This window comes from Chiloscyllium plagiosum, unplaced genomic scaffold (genome assembly GCF_037043375.1).
Source record: "Chiloscyllium plagiosum isolate Xiang-an unplaced genomic scaffold, Cpla_swu_hap1 HiC_scaffold_4, whole genome shotgun sequence".
NCBI lineage: Eukaryota > Metazoa > Chordata > Chondrichthyes > Orectolobiformes > Hemiscylliidae > Chiloscyllium > Chiloscyllium plagiosum.
The window spans coordinates 109,620,610-109,646,413 of NW_028270142.1; the positions used below are offsets into that span (position 1 = coordinate 109,620,610).

The 25,804-nt window shown below is 39.7% G+C and overlaps 1 protein-coding gene across 4 annotated transcripts in view; it reads right to left on the reverse strand.

Annotated features, from left to right (window-relative positions):
- Nucleotides 1–25,804, reverse strand: part of klhl18 (kelch-like family member 18) — a 41,221-nt gene that overhangs the window by 13,403 nt on the left and 2,014 nt on the right. For 2 of the 4 annotated variants that reach the window (XM_087986582.1, XM_087986583.1), the window contains exons 3-9: nucleotides 25,460–25,600; nucleotides 22,896–23,094; nucleotides 20,860–21,020; nucleotides 19,396–19,532; nucleotides 17,207–17,429; nucleotides 13,751–13,855; nucleotides 11,262–11,373 (exon numbers count right to left, since the gene is read on the reverse strand). In XM_087986582.1, coding sequence (XP_087842708.1) covers nucleotides 11,262–11,373; nucleotides 13,751–13,855; nucleotides 17,207–17,429; nucleotides 19,396–19,532; nucleotides 20,860–21,020; nucleotides 22,896–23,094; nucleotides 25,460–25,600 — 1,078 coding nt within the window. The other 2 variants (XM_043687980.2, XM_087986580.1) reach the window with 2 other exon arrangements.

Below are 25,804 nucleotides of genomic sequence, written 5' to 3' on the forward strand. Positions count from 1 at the left end.
AGATGTTGCAATAGATGAGGCAGAACCAGAGTAATGTTACAAAATGTATACATTGGACATAGAGATGATGTGGATGGGTGGTCAGAAACTCATCAAGATCTAATAAGATAACAAGGTGGTACTCCTGCAAAAAGAATGAATTACAAAGCTAGATGCAAATCGAAATAAATAACGTTTGTTAATTCTTCAAAAAATACACTGCAACATGTTTTATTGTTTAATGTTAGTTGAAATCTTGTACAATAATGAAAGAACAAAATGGCTGAAAATGCCCACGAAGAAATGTACTAGAATGTCTCTCCACTAGCCTGATCTTGAAAAGATTACGACAGAATCAATCCTTGAAATTCATCGGAATGCTCTAAAATGACAATAGCAATCACTAGTTGCAGCTGCTTTATACAACAAAAATATCTAGTCTTGCAAAGAATCAGGGTTCTGAATTTCCTGTGGTTCAACAGTGTCCAAAACAAAAGCCAACATTATGCCTCAATGACATAAGGGTGAAACCAATGAAAATTTGGCATACCTAGCAATTAAATGCTAAAAAAATACAGAATATTCAAGTCAAATGGACCGGGAAATGATATACAGAGGAGGAATGATGCTAAAATTAAAACACCTAAAATGATCCAGAGTGAAATCCTTATGGTGTTATTATAGTGCCATAATCAACATGATTCAAGAGGGATTCAATGAACTTATGACAAATGCCAAAGATAATAACTTTAATTTTTAAAATGTTATAATTGTACAAATAGTGTAGAACTACTTCATTAAATAACATTTAACACTGCTTCAATTTAGACTACCAGTGATATGGTTTTTGTCACTGTTCAAATGGAGACCATCTAGACCAATACTAGTGGTTCACATTTTACACAACATATATGTTGGTCCTGTCTTTGGAAGAATTTCTTGAAGCTTCAAAACGTTGGCTTCAATGTTGTCATCTCTGGTAAATAACTAAAATAAATATGATAGAAAACTGATAGAGGCCCACTGTACAAGTCAGTTAATGTTGTTGTGTAGATCTATTGGTGAATTATAAGAACAAATCACAAGCAGCATGTCTCCGAGAGTTCTGGAGAGAGAAGGAAGAGCATCTTGGATCCAAAACTAGCTCAGTGGCAAGAAGCAAATAGTAACTCTGATTGGAAGGATTATGTACTGAGGGATGCAGTAAATATTGGGTCAACTTCCAATAAAGATCAATAGAATCCCTACAGTGTGAAAGCAGGCCATTTGGCCCATTGAGTCCTCAAAGATCAGCTCACTCCCCTGTAACCCTGCATTCCCCACGGCTAATCCACAGCCCGCACACCTTTGGACTGTGGGAGGAAACCCACGCAGACACAGAACATGCAAACTCCACACAGGCAGTTGTCCAAGGTTGGAATTGAACCAGAGTCCTTGGCACTGTGAGGCAACAGTGCTGACCACTGAGCCACCATGCTGCCCCAAACCAAAGTTTTTGAGAAATGACCTGCAAACACAACTACATCATAGGCAGTAGTGGGATTTGAACCCATGCTTCTAATCGTGATCAGAACTTGAATCCAGTGCCTTAGACCGCTCAGCCAAGTCACCGACAGGCAGACAGAGACAGGCAGACACAAAATACGGAATGGAAACCATGGCAAACAAGAATAAATATTATAAACTGTAATAAGTGTAGTGAAACACCAAAGAGTCCCACATCCGTGTTGAATGAAACGGATCTTTGTAGCTTTGGACAAGAGATGTATTCTTAATCAGTAACATTTTTTTGAAAAACAAACAAAACTGGAGGGCTGTTTCCAGTGAGACACTGCAAAACCGTCATAAATTCCTTACTTTCAGACAATGATTTAAACTCATTACTGAGCACAATTTTAAAATTTGCATATGATAATCATAAAATAAATACATAATAAAATGCTAGGATACTAAAAAACAGGAAGAGATATTGGAGTGTGCAGCTACAGATTCCTGAAGGTAGCAGGTTGCAATAAGTAGGTAAATTAAAGCAAGCACACATTTTCCTTGAATAGTTAGCCACAGAATTGTATAAAGCATTACTTAAGTCACAGCAAGTATACTGTATACAGTTGGTCACTGCAATACTGGAAGAATACAAACTGTACAGAAGAGTGCTGCCAGGAATGGAGAATTTTAACTATAAGGAAAGATTGTGGAGTTTGGAAGTCTGAAAATAAAACATGTTTTTTGAACAGAGGAATTAGAGGAGATATACCTATGGCAAGAGAGGCCTAGAAAGTGTGGATAGTATTTTCCTTAACAAATAATCAGGGATACAAAGAAGGATTACAGGAGCACTGAGCACCTTTTTCACCCAAACGGTGGTGGAAGTTTGGAATTCACTACTTGAAAGGACAGTAGAGCAGATACCCTCTTCACCTTTAAAAGAAAATTATTGGGTATACCCTGGATATATTATTTGCAGACAACACAGACATTGGCCAAATAGGCTCCTTCTTAGGTGTAATTTTTTAAATGAAATTCATGGCACTGCACATGCGTGATGCAATCTGTGTGCAGAAATTGATATACAGCTGACTATCAGGCAGTAATGTTAGGCATATCTTGTAGCCTCGCAGCTACATTGCAGAGTCAGCAACTAAAGTTGCAACATGACCCACCTAACCAGCAAATGGCATAAAAGGCAAAGTCGTTAACATGATAACATCAACAGAGTACTTTGTGTTTTTGAAGCTCAAACACAACCTTCAAAGTAAGTTACTCCAAAGGTTGTGAGTTAGAGTGTCATAAAACCACTGAAAATTAGGAACTTTGTTCTGCTATTTTTGATACCAAAGGTATACATGAGCACTGTAAGAGGCAAGCAGTCACATGTAGACCTCTGCAGGTATTTTGTAAGTTGTATACAATGGGAGAATATTCAACTTTTAACTTAATCAACAAGAAAGTCCAATTAACTGGTTGGCTTCACAGTCTTGGTAACTTCCACGTATTGATAACTTCCACATATTTATAAATGAAATGCAAACTCTGAATCGGTTCTGTAGGAATGTACATAATTTAATACAACTTTACATTAAAAAACATTCAAGTGTTCCAAAGTAACCTGGTAATAAAATATTGTGTACACTTCAGAGACAGCACATAGAATATGTACCACTGATACAGTAACCTTTGTGAAACAGATGGATGGATAGAAGTAGATTTTCATGATTACCTGTTTTCTGATAGTAATCTACACAAGGGGTTGAATGGCCAACTCCTGTGTCTTATTCTTGCCAAGTTAGGAATCTAGGTTTCACATTTGATATTGTAAAAAGGATAGATATCTAGGGGCTCAATTCTCCTCCTTTCCTTCCCCTATTAGAATAATGATTCTTCTGTGGAGAGAGAGTCAGCCTAACAGTTTTAAGTTAATGTCAAAGACCTAGCCAGCATAAATCATCTCATGGCAATAACCATTGCCTATAACAAGTTGCATTTATGTAGTACCATGAATAGAAACAATGTCCAAAGCTGTAGAGCTCAAATTCAAAATTCAGGACATTTGAGGAGGGCAGGACAAACTTAAAAGGACTTGGATGCACTGATTCTTCACCAATCCCAATGGAGCCAAACAGAAATCAATCTCATAACTGGGGCTTAGTGGAAATTACTTTGGGACACTGCCTCTTCTTTACTTATATTAAGAGACAAAGTACTCAAGAAACTGGCTCACAGGGTTTAAACTGAAGAACACATATATAGATTCCCCAAGTCTGTGATAAGCATATGTTTTAGCTGATTAAACAAGTGCAGCTGGGATTCTCAGACAGATTTGGAGACAACATTCTGGCTTCACATCAGAAATCAATTTGTGCAGAAAATGAGCACCATTCAATCAGTGGATTTGATATATGATCTCTTGGCTTGGTAATTGGTTCCAGGAATAATTCAGCAGACAGCAAATGCTTTACTTCCCCGTTTATTCCACATTGCTGTGACTTTGGCAGACGTTTTACCCCACTTTGTTTTTTGGGACAGTGAAACAGTTTCAGATTTTTTAACTGACCAGTAAAGTGAATGAGCGAGCCTGTGCCATTGAAGTCATATTGACTAAATAAATAATTTGTTTCTAATTTTTGTTTTATTTGGGAATTAAGTTTATAAATTGGAGAAAAAAATATACATGGATCTAGTAAAAGAGCAGGGCAGTGGGTCAAGAGCAGAAAAATCCATACTGGGGCAAATGGCATGCTTCATTGGAGCAAGATTTTGAAATAAGTGATATTATTCAACAATGCAGTATTTGGCTGTAAGTTTATTTAAATATGGCTCAGTTAACTCATTCAAGCATCATAACCTGGAACACATGACCCATGTAGTGTAAATTAATTATATTTCTAGCCCTCCTTAATGAGTCATTAAAACACGAGCACTCAGGTTTCTCAGTTGTGCCAGCAGTAGGAGCCTGCAGTTACCTCAGTACTATTATAATAGGGAGATGGCTATCCATTGATTTCTGCTGTAAAATGTCAAGGAGCAGGAGAACAGAATATGCTTCCACATCAAATAATCAGGTGAGATTTAATTCCTACATACATAATTAATGGTTACTTGTTGGTAATAGTAGATTACAGTTTCTAATTAGAGAACTGTACTACACAGAGAACCAACTGTAAAGCAAGGAGAATAGCACACAAAAGCAATTTCAACACAACTTCATTTGCAGCTCTCAGTCTGTGATGCTACGTAAAACATGTGCACCTTCTGGTTCATTTCTCTGGGTACCCATTATATTCTATGGACTATATAAACAGAGAATCCTCTTGCCTTACATTCCAGTCAACGAATCAATGTCAGGTGTCTGCTATGCTACACTGGAATCTAATTACGTGTTCAATCTTAACACACCCCAAATCATCTTTTCGATTCTAGCTTGTATTTCCATCTTGGATCTTTATTACTCTACTTACATAAAAAAAATTCACGGTGAGATTCTATTCTCCAACTGACTCCTAGGTGTCTTTTATTCTATATGCAAACTGTGCAAACCCCAACACCGTCCCCAGCTAAATGTCTACCCAGTAAATGACATTTATAGTTTATTAACATACAGTAGCTACCAACATAATATTGAGAATAAAATGTCATTTTAAATCACATTTAATATTGTGCAATACTTTCCTTCTGTCACACTCCCAAAGGCAAACCCACATCAACCAACATTTCACTGTTCAGATCAATGCTGTCTTCAATTGCTTGGAAGAACAAAATTGTACAGTTTGGTGTTCTCCATGGTGCAGCAGGCAGACTTTACACATTCCCCCAGTTGTGGCATAACCACTAATTGCATTCTGTAATTCTCTCCCAGATATCCATTACTCTTGATAAACAAAGTACTGATAAGTAAAGACTCACATCACCAGCAGGTAGTCTCCCTACCTTTTGATTACCGTAAACTTTAAAAAAAAAATCACGATATTATATTTATGTCTATAAGCTCCTAAGGACAAACAGCACTTGGAAGGAGAGAATGTAGAATAAGGAGCAGGACCAGGAGGAAAATAACCAGAAGGAGTGGTTTTACCTGGGTTGGAAACAGCAGCAAACTGCACTATCATAGTATACAAAGAACGATTATACCGTCCTGGAAATGTAAAACCATTAGAACTTTTCATATTCATACACTCACTCAACTATCCCAAGACAAAGTACTATTCAACACATTACTTAGACCAATAAGAAGATAAATATACACATTGACTGATCAGCCTTGCAGGAATGGTAGACAGGCCACCAAGTAGGCCATGAAGCGAATGCTCGACCTGGTCTTTACAGCCAGATGAGGGGTTGTTAATTCCAGGAACACTCCTATTGCAGACATCTAGTTCCAGCAGCAAGTACTCAAGAACAAGGTGCATAGATCAGATGCAAAACAATGTACAACAGGACTGTCAGTATCTCAGCTTTCTATTTCACACATTAAAATCTACATCCCAATGGTGAAAGGGAAGTCCCTAACTCATGGTAACACTCAGTCAGACACTGGCTTTTACTGATATGCTGATGTGAATTTGGTTAATCATGGACACAAACTATTAAAAACACCTGGTTATTTATGAAAGTGTAATATATAAAGTACTTATAATTTTAATTAAAGGGCTGCCTTTAAAAATACCACAGATTCTACTGATAGTGACAGAGTACTGATAAGTTACCAGTCTCTGTTGGAAAGACGTAATTGTCACTGTGTCATCTTTGGCCACAGACAATGATCAACAGACACTGAAAACTGGGCTCCCATAAATATACCATTGTTTCCATATCTCTACTAAATGCTCGACTTCCCCGACGAGGGGAACGATGACTGTCTTACACACTGAGGAGGGGAATGCACCCTACACCAACCCCACCTTCATGACACACCATGGGGGCCATAAACGTCCAGCGATTTGTATCAACGTCATACATCTCCATTGAGTTCAAGTTGTACTGTCCATCATAGCCACCGATGGCATAGAGGCGGCCACAGCTTGACACGAGAGACACCCGGCTGCGACGAGTATTCATAGGAACAAGTGGATACCACTGGTCCGAAGAAGAATTGTAAACTTCCACAATACTCAAGAAACCCGAGCCATCGTAACCACCGCAGACGTACATCTGGCTGCCTAGTGATGCAGCCCCATGCCGACAGCGTTTATTCAGCATACTCGGCACGGGGTACCAGGTAGTGGTGTGATGATTATAACATTCAACCTGTTTCCAAAAAAAAAGTGAATTTAAGAACAAAATTAAAACAAGTACATGTCATTTGGTCCATGTTACTGTGCTCATCTAGATTGAACTTGAACTCAACTCATTACCCAGATCATCGGTAAACGGTTTAATTCTTTGCCTGCACAAAGAGTCCCTGGTGTGGAGAATCTCACGTTTGTCAAACTATGATTTTTACATTCATTTCTGGTATATCCAAGCTGATGATAAGACTAACAGTCATTGCTTATCCCTAGTTTCCCACAAAAAGGTGGTAGTTGTGGTTTTTTTTTAAAAATGAGTCAAGGATTTTACTCCAGTAGCTATGAAAGAACAGTGATACTTGTTCAAATCAGGTGGTGTGCACCTTGGAACTGATGCTACTTTCATGCATCAGCTTATCCTGATCTTTATAGTTTTTGAAGATTGAGAGTTTACAAGTTAACACCAGAAAATCTTCAGTGACTTGCTACATTGTACACTCCATTCCACCCTTACCAACAGGCCAGGGATCAACCTTGGTTTGAAGAGGAGTGCAGGAGGGCATGCCAGGAGTGGCATTAGTCCTATCTAAAACAGAGATGTCAACCTGGTGAAGCTACAAAACAGAACTTCATAATCTTATACATCTTATGAGGTCCCTCCCTGCCTTCTCTGCTCTAAAAGGAAACAATCCAAGCTTGTACAACTTGCCAAGTTAGCTTATCAGTTTCCCACATTGGACCTTGTCAAAGACTTTGCTGAAGTCCACAAACTACATCAACTGCACTACCCTCATCTGCATACCTCAAAAATTCAATCAAATTTGTTAGGCGTGACCTCTTCTCAGGATGTCACTCACTGATCTTTAACTTGCTGGTTTATCTCCAAAACCCTAATTGTTGCATTAGCTGTTGTCCAGTCTAAGACCATAAGAAATAGTAACAGCAGTAGGCCATTCGGCCCTCGAGTCTGCTCCATCATTCAATAGGATCATGGCTGATCTGACATTCTTCACATCCACTTTAGTGTGCTTTCCCCGTAACACTCTACTCACCTACTGATCAACAATCTATCTCAGTCTTAAATAAACACCAGGGCTCTTCCCCCATAGCTCTGTAACAAGGAGTTCCAAAGACACTCAAACTTCTGAGAGGAGAAATTCCTCCTCAACTCGGTCTTAAATTGGTGCCCCTTGATCTGTGACTGTGCCCTCTGGTCCTAGACACTTGCATGAGTGGAAACATCCTGTCAGCATTTACCCCTTAAGAATCCTACATGTTTCAACGAGATCACCTCTCATTCTTCTAAACTGCAGTGAGTACAGTCCAAATCTGTTTAGCATTTGTTCACCCCTTCACAACCTTCCCTGAACTGCCTCTAACGATATGATATCTGTTCTTAAATAAGGGACCCAAAACTGCTCATAGTAGTCTAGATGCGGTCTCACCAGCACCTTACACAGTTGCAGTAAGACACCCCTTATTCTTTTACTTCAACTCGATTGAAATAAGGGCCAATATTCCATTAGTCTTCCAGATTACCTGCTGCACCTGTGTGCTAGCTGTCTGTATTTCACGCACATACACCCCCCAAGTCTCTTTATGTTGCAGCTTTCTGCAGCTTTTCTCCATTTAAATAATCTGTTCTTTTGTTTCCCTATCAAAATAAATAAGTTTGCATTTGTCAACGTTATACTCCATTTACCAACTTTTTGCCAGCTTCTTAATCTATCTCTATCTCTCAGACGACCTGTCTTTCCATCTGTTTTGATGTCATTTGCAAATGTAGCTACAGTACATTTGTTTCCTTCCTCCAAGTTATTAATATATTTTGTAAACAGTTGTGGTTCCAGCACTGACCCCTATGAAACCCTACTAATCACAGGTTGCCCACCTAAAAAGAGAACTCCTTAACCCCACTGACTGTTTCCTGTCAATGAGCCAATTCTCTATCCATGCCAATATACTACCTTCCATACACTTTACCTATGATTTAATCAATCCTTTGGCAACTCCCGTGGCCAGAAAGGAATTAAAGACTTGAGTCATAACCCCTGTAATTTTCACCCTCATCTCCTGCAGCAGTCTGGGATGCAACTCATCAAGACCCAGGGACTTTTCCACTTTTCAATTCACCAAACTTCCTATACCTCTTCACTTCCTATTTCAAGATTGACCTTGAACCACAGTCCCCATCCTCAAATTCTGTATCTACATCTTCCTTCTCCAAAGACAGAAGTGAAATACTCATTTAACATCCTACCAATGTTCTCTGGCTCCAAGTACAGATTGAATCCTTGGCTCCTAACGGTCCTGACTCTCTCTGGTTATTCTCTTCCCCTTAGAATATCTTGGATTTCTCCCTAATCTTGCCTGTCAGTGTTTTGTCATGACCCCTCTTTGCATTTCTAATTGCTTTCTCTAATTCTCCTCTGCACTTTCTATATTGTCCTAGGGCTACTTTTGATTAGCTCCCTTTGTAAGTGTTAAAAACCTCTCTTTCCTTCTTACCAAGTCTGAATATACCTGGGCAGCCAGAGATCTCTGGGCTTGTTGCTCCTACATTTCACCCTAAAGGGAACATACTTGGCTTTCACTCTCACCAATCCCATCCTGAATATCCCTCACTACCCTTGGCAACATGCTGTATGACTCTACAAATCTATAACTCTAAGTGTTCAACTGTAGATTTACACAGAAGTAACTGTTCTCATTCTACTTTGGCTAGATCGTAACTACTTACATACCAAGGAGCATGTGCAGTTAAGTGATAGTCAGGGCGAAGTGATTCCACAACTGACAAATCAGATCTCAACTCTGTAATTCTGTCAAATCCAGATGAGAATACAGGTGGACAATTAAACAACTCACTGGAACAGAAAGTTCCACAAATATCCCCATCTTCAATAATGGAAGAGTCCAGCACAACAGTACAAAAGATAAAAGGTGAAACATTCACAACAATTGTCAGCCAGAAGTGCCGAGCGGATGATCCATCTTGGCTTCCTGCAGAAGTCAATGGGATCATAGATTAGTGTCTTCAGTTAGATTCACTCCAGGAGGTATCAAGAAATGGTTGGAGACACTGGATATGACAAAGGCTATGGACTCTGACAACATTCCAACAGAAGTCTTGACCTCACGATTTTGCCACGCCCCGAACTAAGTAATTCCAGCACAGCATCTACCCAACAATATGGAAAATTGTTTTGGTATGCCCTGTACACAAAATATAGGACAAATCTTAGTCAATTACTATCCCACTAGTCTACTCTCAATTATCAGTAAAGGTGATGGAAGCTATCATCAATAGTGGTATCAAGCGGCACTTGCTAAGCAATAAACCGCTCTTTGGATGCCCAGTTTCAATTCCACCTGGGCCAATCAGCTTCTGATCTCAATATAGCCTTGGCTCAAAAATGTACAAAAAAGCTAAATTCTAGAGGTGAAGAGAAAGTGACAGCTAATGACATCAAGCTGGCATTTGACGAAGTGCAGCAAAGAAGCATTAAAAAAGCCAGAGACAATGAGAAACAGAGGTCAACTTTCTGCTGGTTAAAGTCATACAAGACAAAAAAAGGATTGTGGTTGTAGAAGGTCAGTCATCTCAGCTTCAGGACATCTCTGCAGGAGTTTCTCAGAGGAGTATCCTCGGCCCAACCATGACTTTGTTAATGACTCTCTCTTCATCAGAAGGTTAGAAGTTGGGATCGTTTGCTGATGATTGCATAATTTTCAACATCATTCGTAACTCCTCAGATACTGAAGCAGCCCACGTCCAAATCCAGCAAGACCTGGACAATATCCACGTTTGGGCTGAGAAGTGACATTTAACATCTGCGACACAAAAACCTGGCTATGACCCTCTCCAACAAAAGAGAATTTTATCATTGCTCTTAACATTCAATAGCATTACTATTACTGAGTCTACCACCATCAACATCATGGGGGTTACCCATTTACTAGTAACTGAACTTGGACTAGCCATGCAAATACTGTGGCTAAAAGAACAGGTCAGAGACTTGGAGGCCAGCAGTCACCTCTCGACTCCACACATCCTATCGCTGATCCAGAAGGCCCAATCAGGAGTGTGATGAATTCTCCTCATTTACTTGAGGTGGTGAAGTTCCAATAACATTAGAGCTTGTCACCATCTAGGACAGATCACCATTTGGTTGGCAACACATCATCAAGGTTAGTCCTTTCACTTCAGCTCTAGAATTCAGCTCTTTTGTACATTTTTGAACCAAGGCTGAAATTCAGGCAGGTGAGTGGCACAGGTGAAATCCAAACGGAGTGTCAACAAACAGGTTATTGCCAAGCATGCACTGCTTAATGCTGCCCATATTCAAATGAGTGAATTTTAAAAACTTGATAGCAAAAGTGAGCATCATGAAAAAGAGGTGAGGAAATTATTTAATATGCCATAGTTGTGCTCTAGCTGCTTGCTGTCTTCTTACGAAATGCTATCACATGGATTTAGAACTGCGTTGTTCACGCACGACTCTGTTCCCTTTATTCCAAGCTTGAACTTTTTTTGAAATGAATCCCAGAACGTACCGTATTAAATATTTGCAGCCCATCATGCCCTCCAGAGACATAGATCCTCCCTTCAAACACGGTGACCCCTGCAGCACTGCGGCAGGCACTCATTGGAGTCACAGACACCCATCTGTTGGGAATCAGGGCAAAGAAATGGGTTAGCAAAATCATTTCCTTGAACTTCTCATTGTTGCTGTTACTTTTAAATCAGTTAAATTAATTGAATTATTTAATCTTCCTCAGCTTACCAAAACTTATAGTGTTTTTAAAACTGATGTCTTGGTTAAAGTTTTAGTTGCACTCAATATTTAACAATCTTTTCAGACGATTGCTTTGGGATTTTGCAAATTAAATCTACACCCCTGTTGATATAATTTAAGTGAATCTCTTCTGACAACAGCTGTGCTCAGTTTGCATCATTCTTATCTTGAGTCAGAAGGCAGGACACTTGAGGTTTGAACACAAAATCTAGGCTAACACACCCAGTGCAGTATTGAGAAAGTGCTGCACTGTCTTTCAGGTGTGACGTTCAGCTAAGATTTGCATTCTCTCTCAGCTAAGTACAAAGACACCCCCACAGCATCATACAAAGAGAAGGGGACTTCTCCTTCATGGTCTAGCCAATATTTAAGCCGGAAACAAAATTATATATTCATTATCTTATGGCTTGTAGGATTCTCACACAATTTGACCACCTCATTTCATTCTATTTGAATAGTGACTACATTTTAAAAATAATTCTTGATTGTGAAGTATCACATTTTGGGAGATCATGAAATATGTTAAAGTAACTCATTTCTGCAGGCTTTCCGTGGTCTTACTTTAAGAGTAAGTTAATGAGATCCAAATAATAATTTGTGTTTCCTTTTTCCTCCTATATTCTATGCACTCTTTATAAAAATATGATGTCAGGTTTATTAAAGTTCCCTCACTTTTAAAAGATTTGTGTCCCTGAACATCCAATTCCTCTGTTTTCCCATTTAGTGCACATTTTGGCTTCTTCCTTCTAAAATTAATCACCTCAATTTTCCTACATTGACCAGTCAAATGAAAGATTCTACTACCATTTATTCCATTCTTAAAAGGTCCCCATTTGATGCGGAGATAAGGAGGAACTATGTTTTTTTTTTAATCTTGAGAGAGTCTCTTCCCCAGAGAACAGTAAAGGTAGAATCTTTGAATATTTTTAAGGCAGTAGAGAACAGATTATTCACTGACAAGGACTGACTAAGGGGGTGGATATTTATTGGGGGTAGGTGGGAATGTGGAATTCAGGCCACAATTAGATCAGCCATGATCCCATTGAATGGCAGGCTAAAAAGGGGCCAAATGACCTACGTAAGCTCCTAATTCAAACATTTATATGCTTGTTTGTATGTTCATATTTTTTGAATTATAAAAGTTCCCAATGCAGGTTTTTGGGGAGCCAGAGGGAAGGTGATCACAACTGTAATTCTTTTTTTAAAAAGCTTCCCTTGTATAGTTTTCCAAGAGCATAGCATTTCCCAAACTGTTTTCAATGAAGGGAATATTTTTGAAAGGCATTTGCTGTTGCAATAACATTGAAAATCAACAGCACAGGGAACCATTCTGCCCAATATGTTTGAGCTATGAGTGATCTGATTTAATTTCATTTCTTGCTCTTGATCAGTTTTGTACCAGCATTAGAGTTCTTCAAGTTGATGTACAAGCAACTTTTAAATACATTGAGCATTTCTGCCTCAACGCCATTAAATTTATCATATACTACTTGCTTTTTAAAAAATCCACATCATGTCTTTAATTAACTCATTGCATTCTGGATTAGCATTTATTTATTTCATTGTAAATTAATGATTTCTAGACATTTACAAAGACAGGTTGACCAGAATGCAGAACCTTTTTGTATTAGGGTGGCACGGTGGCTCAGTGGTTAGCATTGCTGCTTCACAGTACCAGGGTCCCAGGTTCGATTCCAGCCTAGGGCTACTGTCTGTGTGGAGTTTACACATTCTCCCCATGTCTGCGTAGGTTTCCTCTGGGTGCTCCGGTTTCCTCCCACAGTCCAAAGATGATCAGGTCAGGTGAATTGACTATGCTAAATTGCCCAAAGTGTTAGGTGCATTAGTCAGAGGGAAATGGGTCTGGGTGGGTTTCTCTTCGGAGGGTCAGTGTGGACTGGTTGGGCTGAAGGGCCTGTTTCCACACTGTAGGGAATCTAATCTACATGGATGTGTTATAATAGTGGACTCTGCGGTCCACTGGTATATTATCAAGATGAAATGTTAGACCCTCTACTATTTCTTGTAGATTCTCTTAATGTTCTGATGCAGCCTTTTCCATTATGGAGGTCCAGCATTCTCAACATTCCATCCTTAACTATTGATTCATTAATCCACACTTCCAATTCTTTACTACCATCATATTCTTCCATAAAAAAATTAGGCAAAGTGCTCATGCATCGCCAACATTTCATCATAATTGACATATGGTTATAAAAATAATAAAATAGTATTAACAATACTTACTTGTCAGCTTCTGGACTGTAACATTCCACAGAGTTGAGGGAGGAGATTCCATCATATCCACCACAAACATAGATGTGTCCATCCATGACAGCTGTTCCCATTGCACTGAAACAAATAGAGACAATTTGAGTTGCTGGTTGTAGAACTCCCTCCAGTAAACAGTCAGTGTCCATTCACATGTAAGGAAAAACAGATTTTCCATTGTATGGATGAACTTGAATGATACATCCACCCAGGGTACAAATTTAGCTATTTGTTAAATTGTACCAAGGTCAGACCTCCAGTGTTTTATAGGGAGTCCATCCCACCTGCTGGATCACTGATTCAAGAATTTCTTGACATCAATCCTAAATTTATTCTTCACTGGTTTGAAGCTGTACTCTTTTGCTTGTCACAGTTAAATTAAGGTTCCAGATTTACCTTTCCATTATCATTTTCTATTCCTTTATAAGATCACCCATCAGCCACCTACATTCAAGCTTAAAATCCCAAGTCTCTATAATCCTTTCTCACAATTCACTAAATTGATTTCTGCATATAGCCATGCATGCATAACATTTTTACATTTCTATATGGACATCTTACAACAGTGAACTATGCAGTCCACTGGCACATTATAAAGGTAATGAAACAATGTTAAATCTTCTACTCCTTCTTGTAGATTCTCTGAGTGTTCTTTGGCACATACAAAGTAACACAATATGGATCCATTTCAAGAAATAAAATAGAAGCAATACTAGATATTTGGCTCTCCAAATCTGCTCCTCCATTCATTAAATCACAACTCCACTTTCCCCATATCCTTCATTATTTAAAAATCTACAGATCTGTGCCTTGAATATACTCAATGTTCTGTATCTAAAGCACACTGGGGTAGAGAATTCCAAAGATTCACAACTCTGAGTGAAGAAATTTCTGTTCATATTAGCCCTAAATGGCCAATCCTTTATTCAGATTCCACAGCTCAGGAAGCATCTTTAAGTTTTACTTCATCAAGCTCCCTAGACGTTTAACATGGTTCAATTAGATTATTCCTTACTTTTGTGAACTCCGGGATATATATTTGCAGCCCATGCAACTATACCCGTATCCCAAGATCCAGTCGAATGATACTTTGTTGCATTCCCACTAGGACAAGCATGTCCTTTCACGGGACACAGTACTCCAGTTATAGTTTCATTGATACCCGCTACGTGTAGTAAAAAAACAATCAAATTGATGAAAAGGATTACAGCTGTAACGAGAGAGGTTTCTTCGATATTGCCACCCTCTCTGACGCACAGGGCTCTGGGTGCCTTCTTAAATTTTGCTTAAGTGACCAGACTTAACCACTATTCTGGTTAACACCAGCACTGGCTTGGGACCCTCCTAATCCTAGTGGTTCAATACTGCATATTCTGACAATACTGTCACTCAATAATCTACTGAGGACATCTAGTTTACAGCTTTACTGTCATACCAAATCAACAATAATAATGGCAACACTAGCAAACCACTAAAATAAAGCAACAAAGCAATTTTATTCAGTAAAAATATGGATATTCTAATCAGATTCAACTTTTATATATGTCATGTTGTTCCAGAGACAATAAGTATTTAATGCTTTAACTTCACAGAAAATGCACCTTCTCAAATTGCGAATCATTAGTTGAGCTCTGCATTGCTCAAAAAAGACAGAAAACCTTACTGGTTAAAATTTAAATAAAACCTGGTAGTTAGCTATTGATCAACATCAGCGTTTTGGTTGTGGGGTGGGGGGGGGGGGGGGTGTTGAAGAGATATTCTGGGACAGGAGAGAGAAACAGGCAGACACACACCGATCAAGGGACAGAGAGCAACAGAAGGATATTTAGATTTCAACAGGCATCAAATCAGGTCAGTCTTTGATTTAAAAATTGAACTGGTTATTGGTGAGAATACTTTGGAAGATAAATTGCAATGAAGGTGCAAGGGTATTCAAATTCAGCAATATAGAGCTGGTAAATGAGAGGGTCAAATTTAGCCCAGTACAGTATAAAGTGGAGAATGTGATGTTTGTCAGGAAGAATCAATAAAGAGACTTCAGTTTAACTGGGGAGATGTTGCAGACGTCTGGAGGTACAGGGGGAGCTGGGTGTCCTGGCATATGAGTCACATTGGGTTAGTCTACAAGAGCAGCAAGCATTGAGAAGGCAAAGGGTTTTTTTTCTCATTCATTCACAGGATGTGAGCATCACTGTCTGGGCCAGTATTGATTCCTATCAGCCATGAGGAGATGGTAGTGAGCTGCAGTATTGAACCACTGCATTCCATAAAACCAATTTCTTTAGAGAACAGAATGTAGCAGAAATTAAACTGCAGCTTTCTCTGGTTCTGGTCCCAGTTCAACATTTGCTTTATACTCAGTTAGAGACTGGAATTTAATTGTTCTCAGCAAGTTTATATATATGATATAACATAATGGGGAGTGAGTTACAGAATGTAAACTAAGCGAGGGTCTCAGGGCTTTTATATTAACATAACACATACTGGGGAGTGAGTTACAGTCTGAAATTGGTAAAGACTTATGTTTAATGGTAGTTGCCAAAAAAAAAAAGAAACCTGGGGACGCACATGTACAGTTCCTCGAAAGTGGAGTCGCAGGTAGACAGGGAGAGAAGGGAGCTTTTGGCATGCTTGCCTTCATTAGACAGTGCATTGAGTATAGGAGCTGGAATGTCATATTGCTACTGTACAGGACATTTATTAGGTCACTTTTAGAATATGGCATTCAATTTTAGTCTCCCTAGTATCAGGAAGATGTTGAACATGGAAGTGTTCAGAAAAGATATCGAAGAATGCTGCCAGAATTGGAGGGCTTGAGCTATGGATAGCGTGAGCAGCCAAGGTCTTTTTCCCCGAGGGAGAGGCATCCAAAACTAGAAGGCATAGGTTTAAGGTGAGAGGGAAAGATATAAGAGAGACTTTAGGGGCAACTTTTTCATACAGAGAGTGGTGTGTGTATGGAACGAGGTGACAAAGAGTGGTGGAGGTTGGTAAAATTACAACATTTAGAAGGGTACATGAACAGGAAGAGTTGAGGGATATGGACCAAATGCTGGCAAATGGGGCTAGATTAATTTTGGATATCTGGTCAGCATGGATGAATTAAACTGAAGGGTCAGTTGCCATGCTGTATGTCTCTATTAATGGGCATTTTTTCCTTGGCAATTCTTCTACCAGAATCCAAATGCCAACCAAGCAGCACCAGCTTTGCCCTGGAATTAGTATTCTTGCAAATTATCCTGATGAGTGCAAAATGAAAAGCTTTGACAAAACATGTATATGTGCAGCCACGTTCAAGTTGTGTATTACCAAATTTGTTAAGCACTGGGTCGCAGATGGGAAGACACAGAGATGGTCGAGTGAGGAGATAGAATACAATGTGAAAGAAAGGGGATGGCAAATGCAGGTTTGGCATTGCGCAAACAGTCCTACCTGCGCTTACTGTTCATGCTGGCCACTTTGGTCCACTTGTCTGTCTCTGGGTTATAAACTTCCACTGTGTTTAACCTCGATTGCCCATCAAACCCGCCTATTGCATACAACAGCCCATTGACCATGGCCACACCCACACGACTCCGAGAGGTTGTCATCTCCTGACACCGCTCCCATCGATTGGCAATGGGATCAAACACCTCTGCCACATTCAGAGAGTCACCTATAAAGGCAAACATGGCAGGAAGGGCAGTTAGAATGGGAGACAGGCAGCATTTGTAGTACAGACCAGTAACAGCTTTATAAATGTTAGAGAGTGAATCACTGTCTTAACTATCCATCAATGTCTTAATATTCAGTAACAGCTCTACAGAATTTATAACATCTAGTAAACATCCAGTCACAAGCATGAATGGGGTCAGGGATAAAAATATTAAGTAATACATCCACCGCAAAAGGAAATTACTGTTTAGGTTTGGTCCAAGTTGACAGCTTTCCTTTTATAGATAAGATAACTGTGAAGGTGTTTTGTGGACTCCACTGAATCCAATGACAATACACTGAGATGCAAAACACATTTCCCTTTTAACGTGTTATGGACCAGGCCTGACCCCCTCAAAACATTTCAAGAAAGTAGCCCAGACCGTAACTTTGCTAGTTGTTTAAAGCAGGTGTAATACAGCTATCCCAGGAGTGACGCAGCTGGTCAAACCACTTTGTTTTAAACAAAACAGAATTCATTTACAAGATTACCAAGTGAAACACAAACAAAAGAGAATAGAATAACAACCTATCCGAAAACCAAACAGATTATACCAACCTAATGGTGCTGTTCCAAATACATGCGACAAATCTCACAAACACCTCTTCACACAAAAGGTAAAAATCAAATACAGGGTCTTACAGGAGAGGAGTCAAAGAGAGATCCATATAGACCTGCTTCTTTGGGTCCAGCAGCTTTTACAACTACTGCTAAAAACCAAACCAAACCAGAGAAAAACTGAGCTGGGAGAACTGGCCACTCCTCTTTCAATATTAAAAACTTTTTAAAAAAAGTTTGAAACTTTTTGCCTGAGGCAGTGTCTGTTAGCTATAATCAAACTGGCCATAAGATCCATCAACTTAAGACTTTTGAAGTCCGTGTCTTTGATGACCTCTCTGAAAAGACCCATGGACAATATAACCTTGTTAAAGGAGCAGCATTGTCACAAGTGACCCACTAATGCCAATCAACCTTTGGTTAAATCATCTAATTTTTTTTGTTGTTTTAAAAAATCTTTCCTAATTCACTCTTTCCCTTGAAGGGAAAGGGGCAGAGCCCTTGGTCAGATTCTGGAATATGAGCAGTGCCTCTACTATTATCTTGCTCATTCTTCATTAAAAGAGTCTCTGCAGTAGATATCTCAGGGTAATGCATTATAAAGCACATCACAGCCTTGCCACATCTGTCTCTCACTCAGAAGCCCTTGCTAGAAAACACATACAGGAGCAGAGAGTGATTTTCCAAACCACACATGCAGGGCACTGAAGAAAATTGGTTCCTTGACTGGAATCAGCTACAGCTAAAGCTTGGATTGACCACTAAGCTGACTGGTTACATAAAGCAATATCCCAACCCAGGGGATAGAGGTGCGTGGGAGTGCAAGGCTAATATTTCTGGAACAAGGAAGGAAAATAAGAAGCAACAAATATCTGAGACCAACAATTCGAATCTGGATAGTAATTTTCTCTTCAAAGTTTCACTGTCTCTTTCCTTACATACTTTTCACCCACTTAACCCCTAATGTAATGCTAATGCTATACACACATAATGAGATTATGCTTTGTATGCTATTTGGTTTTGAACAACACACAGGTGTACATGTTCAAGTTTTGTGGAGCAATGAAATCAATCAGGTAAACCACACAATTTGTTGGGAAGCTGAAGTGAAGGAGAGGGATTGGCAAAGTTTCTTGAAGAGCCATTTGGTGAAAGTTGCCTCCATTCGATAATGCATTGAGAGAAAGGCTTATTTTCTGCAGGAGGTTCATCTGCAACTCAATGCAGGCCTTTTTCACTTGATGGAAATTGCTTTTTGAATGCAATAATCCTCTCCTATTTTCAGACAAGTACAAAAACATTAAAATGTGGTCATAAAATTTCCCTTAATTTCCCTAATCCAGATCATTGGAACAGTGAGTTAACACACCGGCAGAATTGAGGCCTCCCACTGCGTAGATCAAGCCAGCAATGGAGGTGCAGCATCGTGGCCGGGTCTTGAAGGACGGCAGATGAGGACGGCGCTCGGGCATGAGGTGATAGTCCTTTGCCTCATCAACAAGGTCCCTGAAAAACAAACACACATAAGCAACTCTCCTGCTTCCAGAATCTTCTTTGATCTTGATTAACTCAAACTCATGACAGAGACACACCTAAGCGGTCATGCCAGATCATAAAGAACTACAAGTGCTACCATCTAATGACCACTGCCAGGAAGGTCAGAATCACAGATGAGACCGATGTGGGCCTTAACAAAGCACTTTCCAGCAGATATGAATAGATGGTAGTCTGGAGCAGGAACTCTGCCTGTTCCTCCATTACTTCCTTTCCTTGCCCATGAAGGTCAACTTACACATCATCAATAAATAAGCAAAGGTAGGCTCTTCCTCATTCACTATTCAAATTCACTGTATCAAACAGTCCCCACTCACCAAATAAACAAGATCATAAAAGAAAGATAAACTTGCAATTACACAGAACCTTTCAAGAAACTGTTGAAATGGTAGTGCATCCAGATCAGAACATTGTTTGCTCAAATTAATCAAGTCCATGAGCTTCACTACAGCTCAAAGTACTGGATTTTTAAATTTGTTGTGGTAGTACAGTAGTAAGGAGCTGACCTCTGGGCCAGAAGGTCCAAATTCATGTCCCACCTGTCCGAGACCTGAACAGACAATTGACTAAAAGCATTACAGAATCATTCACAATTCGGGATTTCCCAAATATAGATAGCAAATTATGCAACCTCAAAGGACAAAACGTGTCAGCCAATTAGGGCATAGCAAGTGTCCACACATGATGAAATAATAACCAAATAATCTGGAGATCTAGGCATTAATATCTGGTTTAAAAAAAAAGGGAAAAAGACCTCTAACTTGGTTTAATATTTCATCTGGAAGACAGTAATTCAGCCAGTGAAGCTCTCCACTATTGTTCTACTAAGACATCAGTCGGAATTTTATGCTCAGGTTTTTACCTTTTTAACTCAAGACTAAGTGCTATTATTGGAGGTTACCTGCACAAGAACCACTGAAAATGGAGGAGATGCAGGCTGCGACTTAGCTTAAGAACCCCATACTGACATGGCCATCAGGGCTGCCTCACCCTTGGAGCTACCTGCTTTCTTCCACCACATCTGGTCCAGGGATGCTTTCCCTTCACCAGAATTTTCATACTCTCTTCCACTGCTCTTCTGCTTTAACTATCCACGCTTCCTCACAATCCAGAGATAAAAAGACAAAAATGCTAGAAATATTCAGCAGGTCAGGCAGCACCTGTTGGCAGAAACTAAGTCAGTTTCAACGTGATGATACAGAGTTGCCCAGTCAAGCTGAACCTTGTTTCCTGTTGAGGAACATTGTGGGGGAATTACCATGATGTCCCACCATCTTACCTGCACTTATGGCAGCAGCGAACTAAATCATCCTGCTGAACCCTGTCTGTTAGGAATTGTGGTCGACAGAGAGGCAGGCGCACTCTAGTTAGCAGCTGAGGCAAATACTCCTCACGGCTCTCCCGATCAAATCGTACCCAAGCAAGGGCCGCCTCAAATACCTGGCAAAGGGAACAAACGTAGGAATTAGGAGCAGGAATCGTCTTGCTATTCCACAAGCTTGCTCCATAATTTAAATGGGAGCAGGTTGATCCGATTACTCCACATCTCCATCTACCCACTTGTTTATCAGGAATCTAATTACCTCTACCTTAACAACATTCAAAGACACTGCTTTCACCACCTTTTGAGAAAGAGTTCCAAATCCACTCAGCGATCTGCAAAAATAAATTTTTCCTATCTGTCTTACATAAGTGACACCTTATTTTAAATAGTTACTCCTAGTTCTAGAATTGCCCAAATGGATAAACATCATTTCTATGTCAACTCAGTTAAGACTCCCCCCAGGATCTTATGTTTTTCAATCAATCTGCCTCTTACTCTTCTAGACTGCAGTAGATGCAAGCCCATCCAGTCCAGCCTTTCCTCATAAGATGATACATCTTCCCATATTATTAGTCTGGTAAATCTTCCCTGAAATGTTTGCAATGCATTTACAACCCTTCTTAAAGAAACCAAAACTGTACTCAGTACACTATATAAGGTCATAAGCATCCTATGTAAGTGAAGCATAACTTTTCTACTTTTGTATTTAATTCTCCTCACTATGAATGGTTACATTCTATTTCATTTAATCATTTGGTGTACCTGCAACTAACCACTGAGATTCACGCATAAGGACACTCATCCCTCTGCATCTCAGATTTTTGCAATCTCTCATCACTTAGGGAGCAGACATTTTTTATTCTTTCTGCCAAAAAGACAATTACATATCTTCCCACATTATACTCCATTTATCATATCTTTGCTCACTCTCAATATTTTATAGTCTCTCATGTCCTCTTCACAACTTACTTTCCTAGCTATTTTTGTGTCATCAGCAAATTTGGCAATCATACGTTCATTAGGTCATTTATATAAATTATCGTGAGTTGAGGTCCCAGCACCAATCCCTGTAAGACACCAGTTGTTACGTCTTGCTAACCCGAAAAAAAATCCATTTATGCCTACTCTTGGCTTCCTTTTAGCCAACCCATCTTATATCAGGCCAATATGTTATCCCCTACACCATAAATATTAATGTGGCACTTCACCAAATGTCTTCTGGAAATGTAAGTGTATTACATCAACAGTTACTTTTGTACACATCACATGCTCCTTCATCAAAAAACTTCAACAGATTGGCTAAACGTGACTTCCCTTCCATAAAACAATTCTGACTCTGCCCGATTTCGTTGAATTTTTCCAAATATCCTGCTCTAACTTCTTTATTAATGGTGTCAATTATCTTCATTATGACAGATTTTAAGCCAACTGTCCTGTAGTGTTTTGCTGCCTTCCCTTTCTTTTAAAATTACTTACATTTTCTATCTTCCAATTTAATGGACCTTTCCTAAATCAAGGCAGTTTCCGAAATTTAAAATCACAACAGAACTTATTTAAATCCCATCCCATCCATACTACGGTTCTGTTTCCGATAGTATTTCATTCCTTTCGTCCATCCTATCATTTCTACATCATTCCCTCCTCTTCCTATGCTATTTCCATTCCATTCCTCCTACACATTTTAATTTATTTTGTTATCAGAAAGGATTTGCAGTTGTTATTTTTAAGTGGTTTGAAAACAAAGTAACATTATCAAAGTTTCATAAAGCCACAGAATAGTCTCAGGCTATGATGTTGTTGATGGTCAATGATGTGATCAACAGTAACTGAAAATTTGTTGTTTTCTGGAAGAGATTGGGAATAATCCAGATCATGTTTCTTACTAAGATTTTAAATCAACAACGATCTCTAATACTATCAACGTAAACACCTTCCCTCTAGTCTCACTACCAATTGTCCCAACTCAAACGCTCACAGTAAACCCATCATACCTGTTCTTCAGACTTTACATTGAGCTCATCCCGAGCAACAAGCTCAAACACCTCCTCAAAGGGCAATGCAAGGAACTCCTCAGACATGGATACCTCCACAAAGTGTTGATGGATGAAACTGTTGGATGCATCATAAAGGACTGTACACATCATTGTCTCTGCAAACTGACGCACTCCAAGGCAGTTTTTAGGATGCAGTCTATAAAAAAATGAGAAGGGTAACAGAACAGAAGTAACAAAGAAGATTGATGAGGGCAGAGCAGTAGATGTGATCAATATGGACTTCAGTAAGGCATTCGACAAGGTTCTCCATGGGAGACTGATAAGCAAGGTTAGATCTCATGGAATACAGGGAGAACTAGCCATTTGGATACAGAACTGGCTCAAAGGTAGAAGACAGAAGGTGGTGGTGGAGGGTTGTTTTTCAGACTGGAGGCCTGTGACCAGTGGAGTGCCACAAGGATCGGTGCTGGGCCCTCTACTTTTTGTCATTTACATAAATGATTTGGAGCATCCTTGGATGTTGCCTGACCTGCTGCGCTTTTCCAGCAACACATTTTTCAGCTCTAATCTCCAGCACCTGCAGTCCTCACTTTCTTCTCATAAATGATTTGGATGCGAGCATTAGAGGTACAGTTAGTAAGTTTGCATATGACACCAAAATTGGAGGTGTAGTGGACAGCAAAGAGGGTTACCTCAATACAACAGGATCTGGACCAGATAGGCCAATGGGTTGAGAAGTGGCAGATGGAGTTTAATTCAGATAAATGCGAGGTGCTGCATTTTGGGAAAGCAATTCTTAGCAGGATGTATACACTTAATGGTAAGGTCCTAGGGAGTGTTGCTGAACAAAGAGACCTTGGAGTGCAGGTTCATAGCTCCTTGAAAGTGGAGTTGCAAGTAGATAGGATAGTGAAGGCGGAGTGCTTTCCTTTATTGGTCAGAGTATTGAGTACAGGAGTTGGGAGGTCATGTTGCAGCTGTACAGGACATTGGTTAGACCACGGTTGGAATATCGTGTGCAATTCTGGTCTCCCTCCTATCGGAAAGATGTTGTGAAACTTGAAAGGTTTCAATAAAGATTTACAAGGATGTTGCCAGAGTTGGAGGATCTGAGCTACAGGGAGAGACTGAACAGGCTGGGGCTGTTTTCCCTGGAGCGTTGGAGGCTGAGGGGTGACCTTATAGAGGTTTACAAAATTATGAGGGGCATGGATAGGATAAATAGACAAAGTCTTTTCCCCCAGAACTAGAGGGCATAGGTTTAGGGTAAGAGGGGAAAGATATAAAAGAGACCTAAGGGGCAACTTTTTCACGCAGAGGATGTGGTGGAGGTACAATTTCAACATTTAAGAGACATTTGGATGGGTATATGAATAGGAAGGGTTTGGAGGGATATGGGCCGGGTGCTGGCAGGTGGAGCTAGATTGGTTGGGATATCTGGCCGGCATGGACGGGTTGGGCCGAAGGGTCTGTTTCCATGCTGTACATCTCTATGACTCGTTAGTGGAAACTTTCTAAAAACTAGAATTGATCACTATGACTAATCCTTCTATATTGGAAATCATTAGGAAACAGATTTTGTTATTATCCATGAATACAGGAGTTAGTTACAAGCCAAACATAATTGAGGAAATTGTTACACCAACCTGATATAGCAATGTGAAATCAAAACACAAAATGCTGGAGAAACTCAGTATATTTGGAGAGAAACAGTTATCATTTTGAGTCCGATATGATTCTATTAATAATTGTATGACAAATTTAAATTGAATCAATATTTACAGTCTTTTAAAAAAAAGGTACAGGTTCCAAATTTTTGCCACCACTGAAACTAGTAATTCTTCTCAATTCCCCTCATTTTTAAAAGATATTCCCTAGCAGAGGAAACACTTGCTCTCTTCTTATTGCACAGAGACTAAATGTGGCACTGTGATGGTCAGCTGTCTGAGCTCATTGAAAGCAGACTCTGGGACTGAAACTAAAAACCTCCTGATCGATGCAGTTAAGCACCAGAGGGCCAAGTACCTTCTTCAGTCTTATCACCACAATCACCTTAATACCATACCACTGCGTACAGTCTAACCAGTGCAATCTTCCACCCCAGATTAGTTTTCAAATCATGGTTTCTTCCCCTGAAGGCACAGACTTCTGCCAGGGTTCAGTTCTGGATTTAAACACCCTGAAATATTTTTCCCCAATGGTCTGCATTAGTTAGTCTCTCAACACAGTTCAATTTCCATTTATTCAATTATCAGAAAGTCATTAAGTCTCTAGTGCATCACAGCTAAGTTGAATCATATCCTCTAAATATCCGATGAGATAAATACTTCAGCAGGAAACAAAAGAACAATCAGAAAGCAGAACTCTAGCTTGTCTCTTTCTCCTCCTGTGACCAAGGAATAAAACATCAATTAAAGTGGTCAAATTTCACTTCATGCTGGGATCGGTTCTGTCAAGATTGGACCCTCCCTGGCCAGTGTGCACTGTATTGACATACTGAGGTCTGGAAGCAACACTTCCGAATTATGATTGCATTTTTCTCCCCCACTCCCAACACTCACCGCTCTCTCAGGAAGGTGCAGCATACATCCTTTACATTCTGAAGCTGCAAGAAACTGGCACCAATTAGCAACGACTGCACGTTCTGCTGGTCTATTGCCAGCCGGCCATTATAGGCGAAGTTAATGAGCGCTTCCAAAGCACTGTGAGAATACAAGACAGGTTCATTTCAGAATTTATCACCTTTACACTTCTCAAAGCTACACAAAAATGACAAAAATCCCATCAATATTTTGTTTTAAGCATGCTCTCATTCACCTCATGGTTGGAGTACTGCACTACCATGCTACAGTCATTTAATCCAGATTCATTGGTAAGACATTGGTCATCTTGCTTATTCCCTAGAA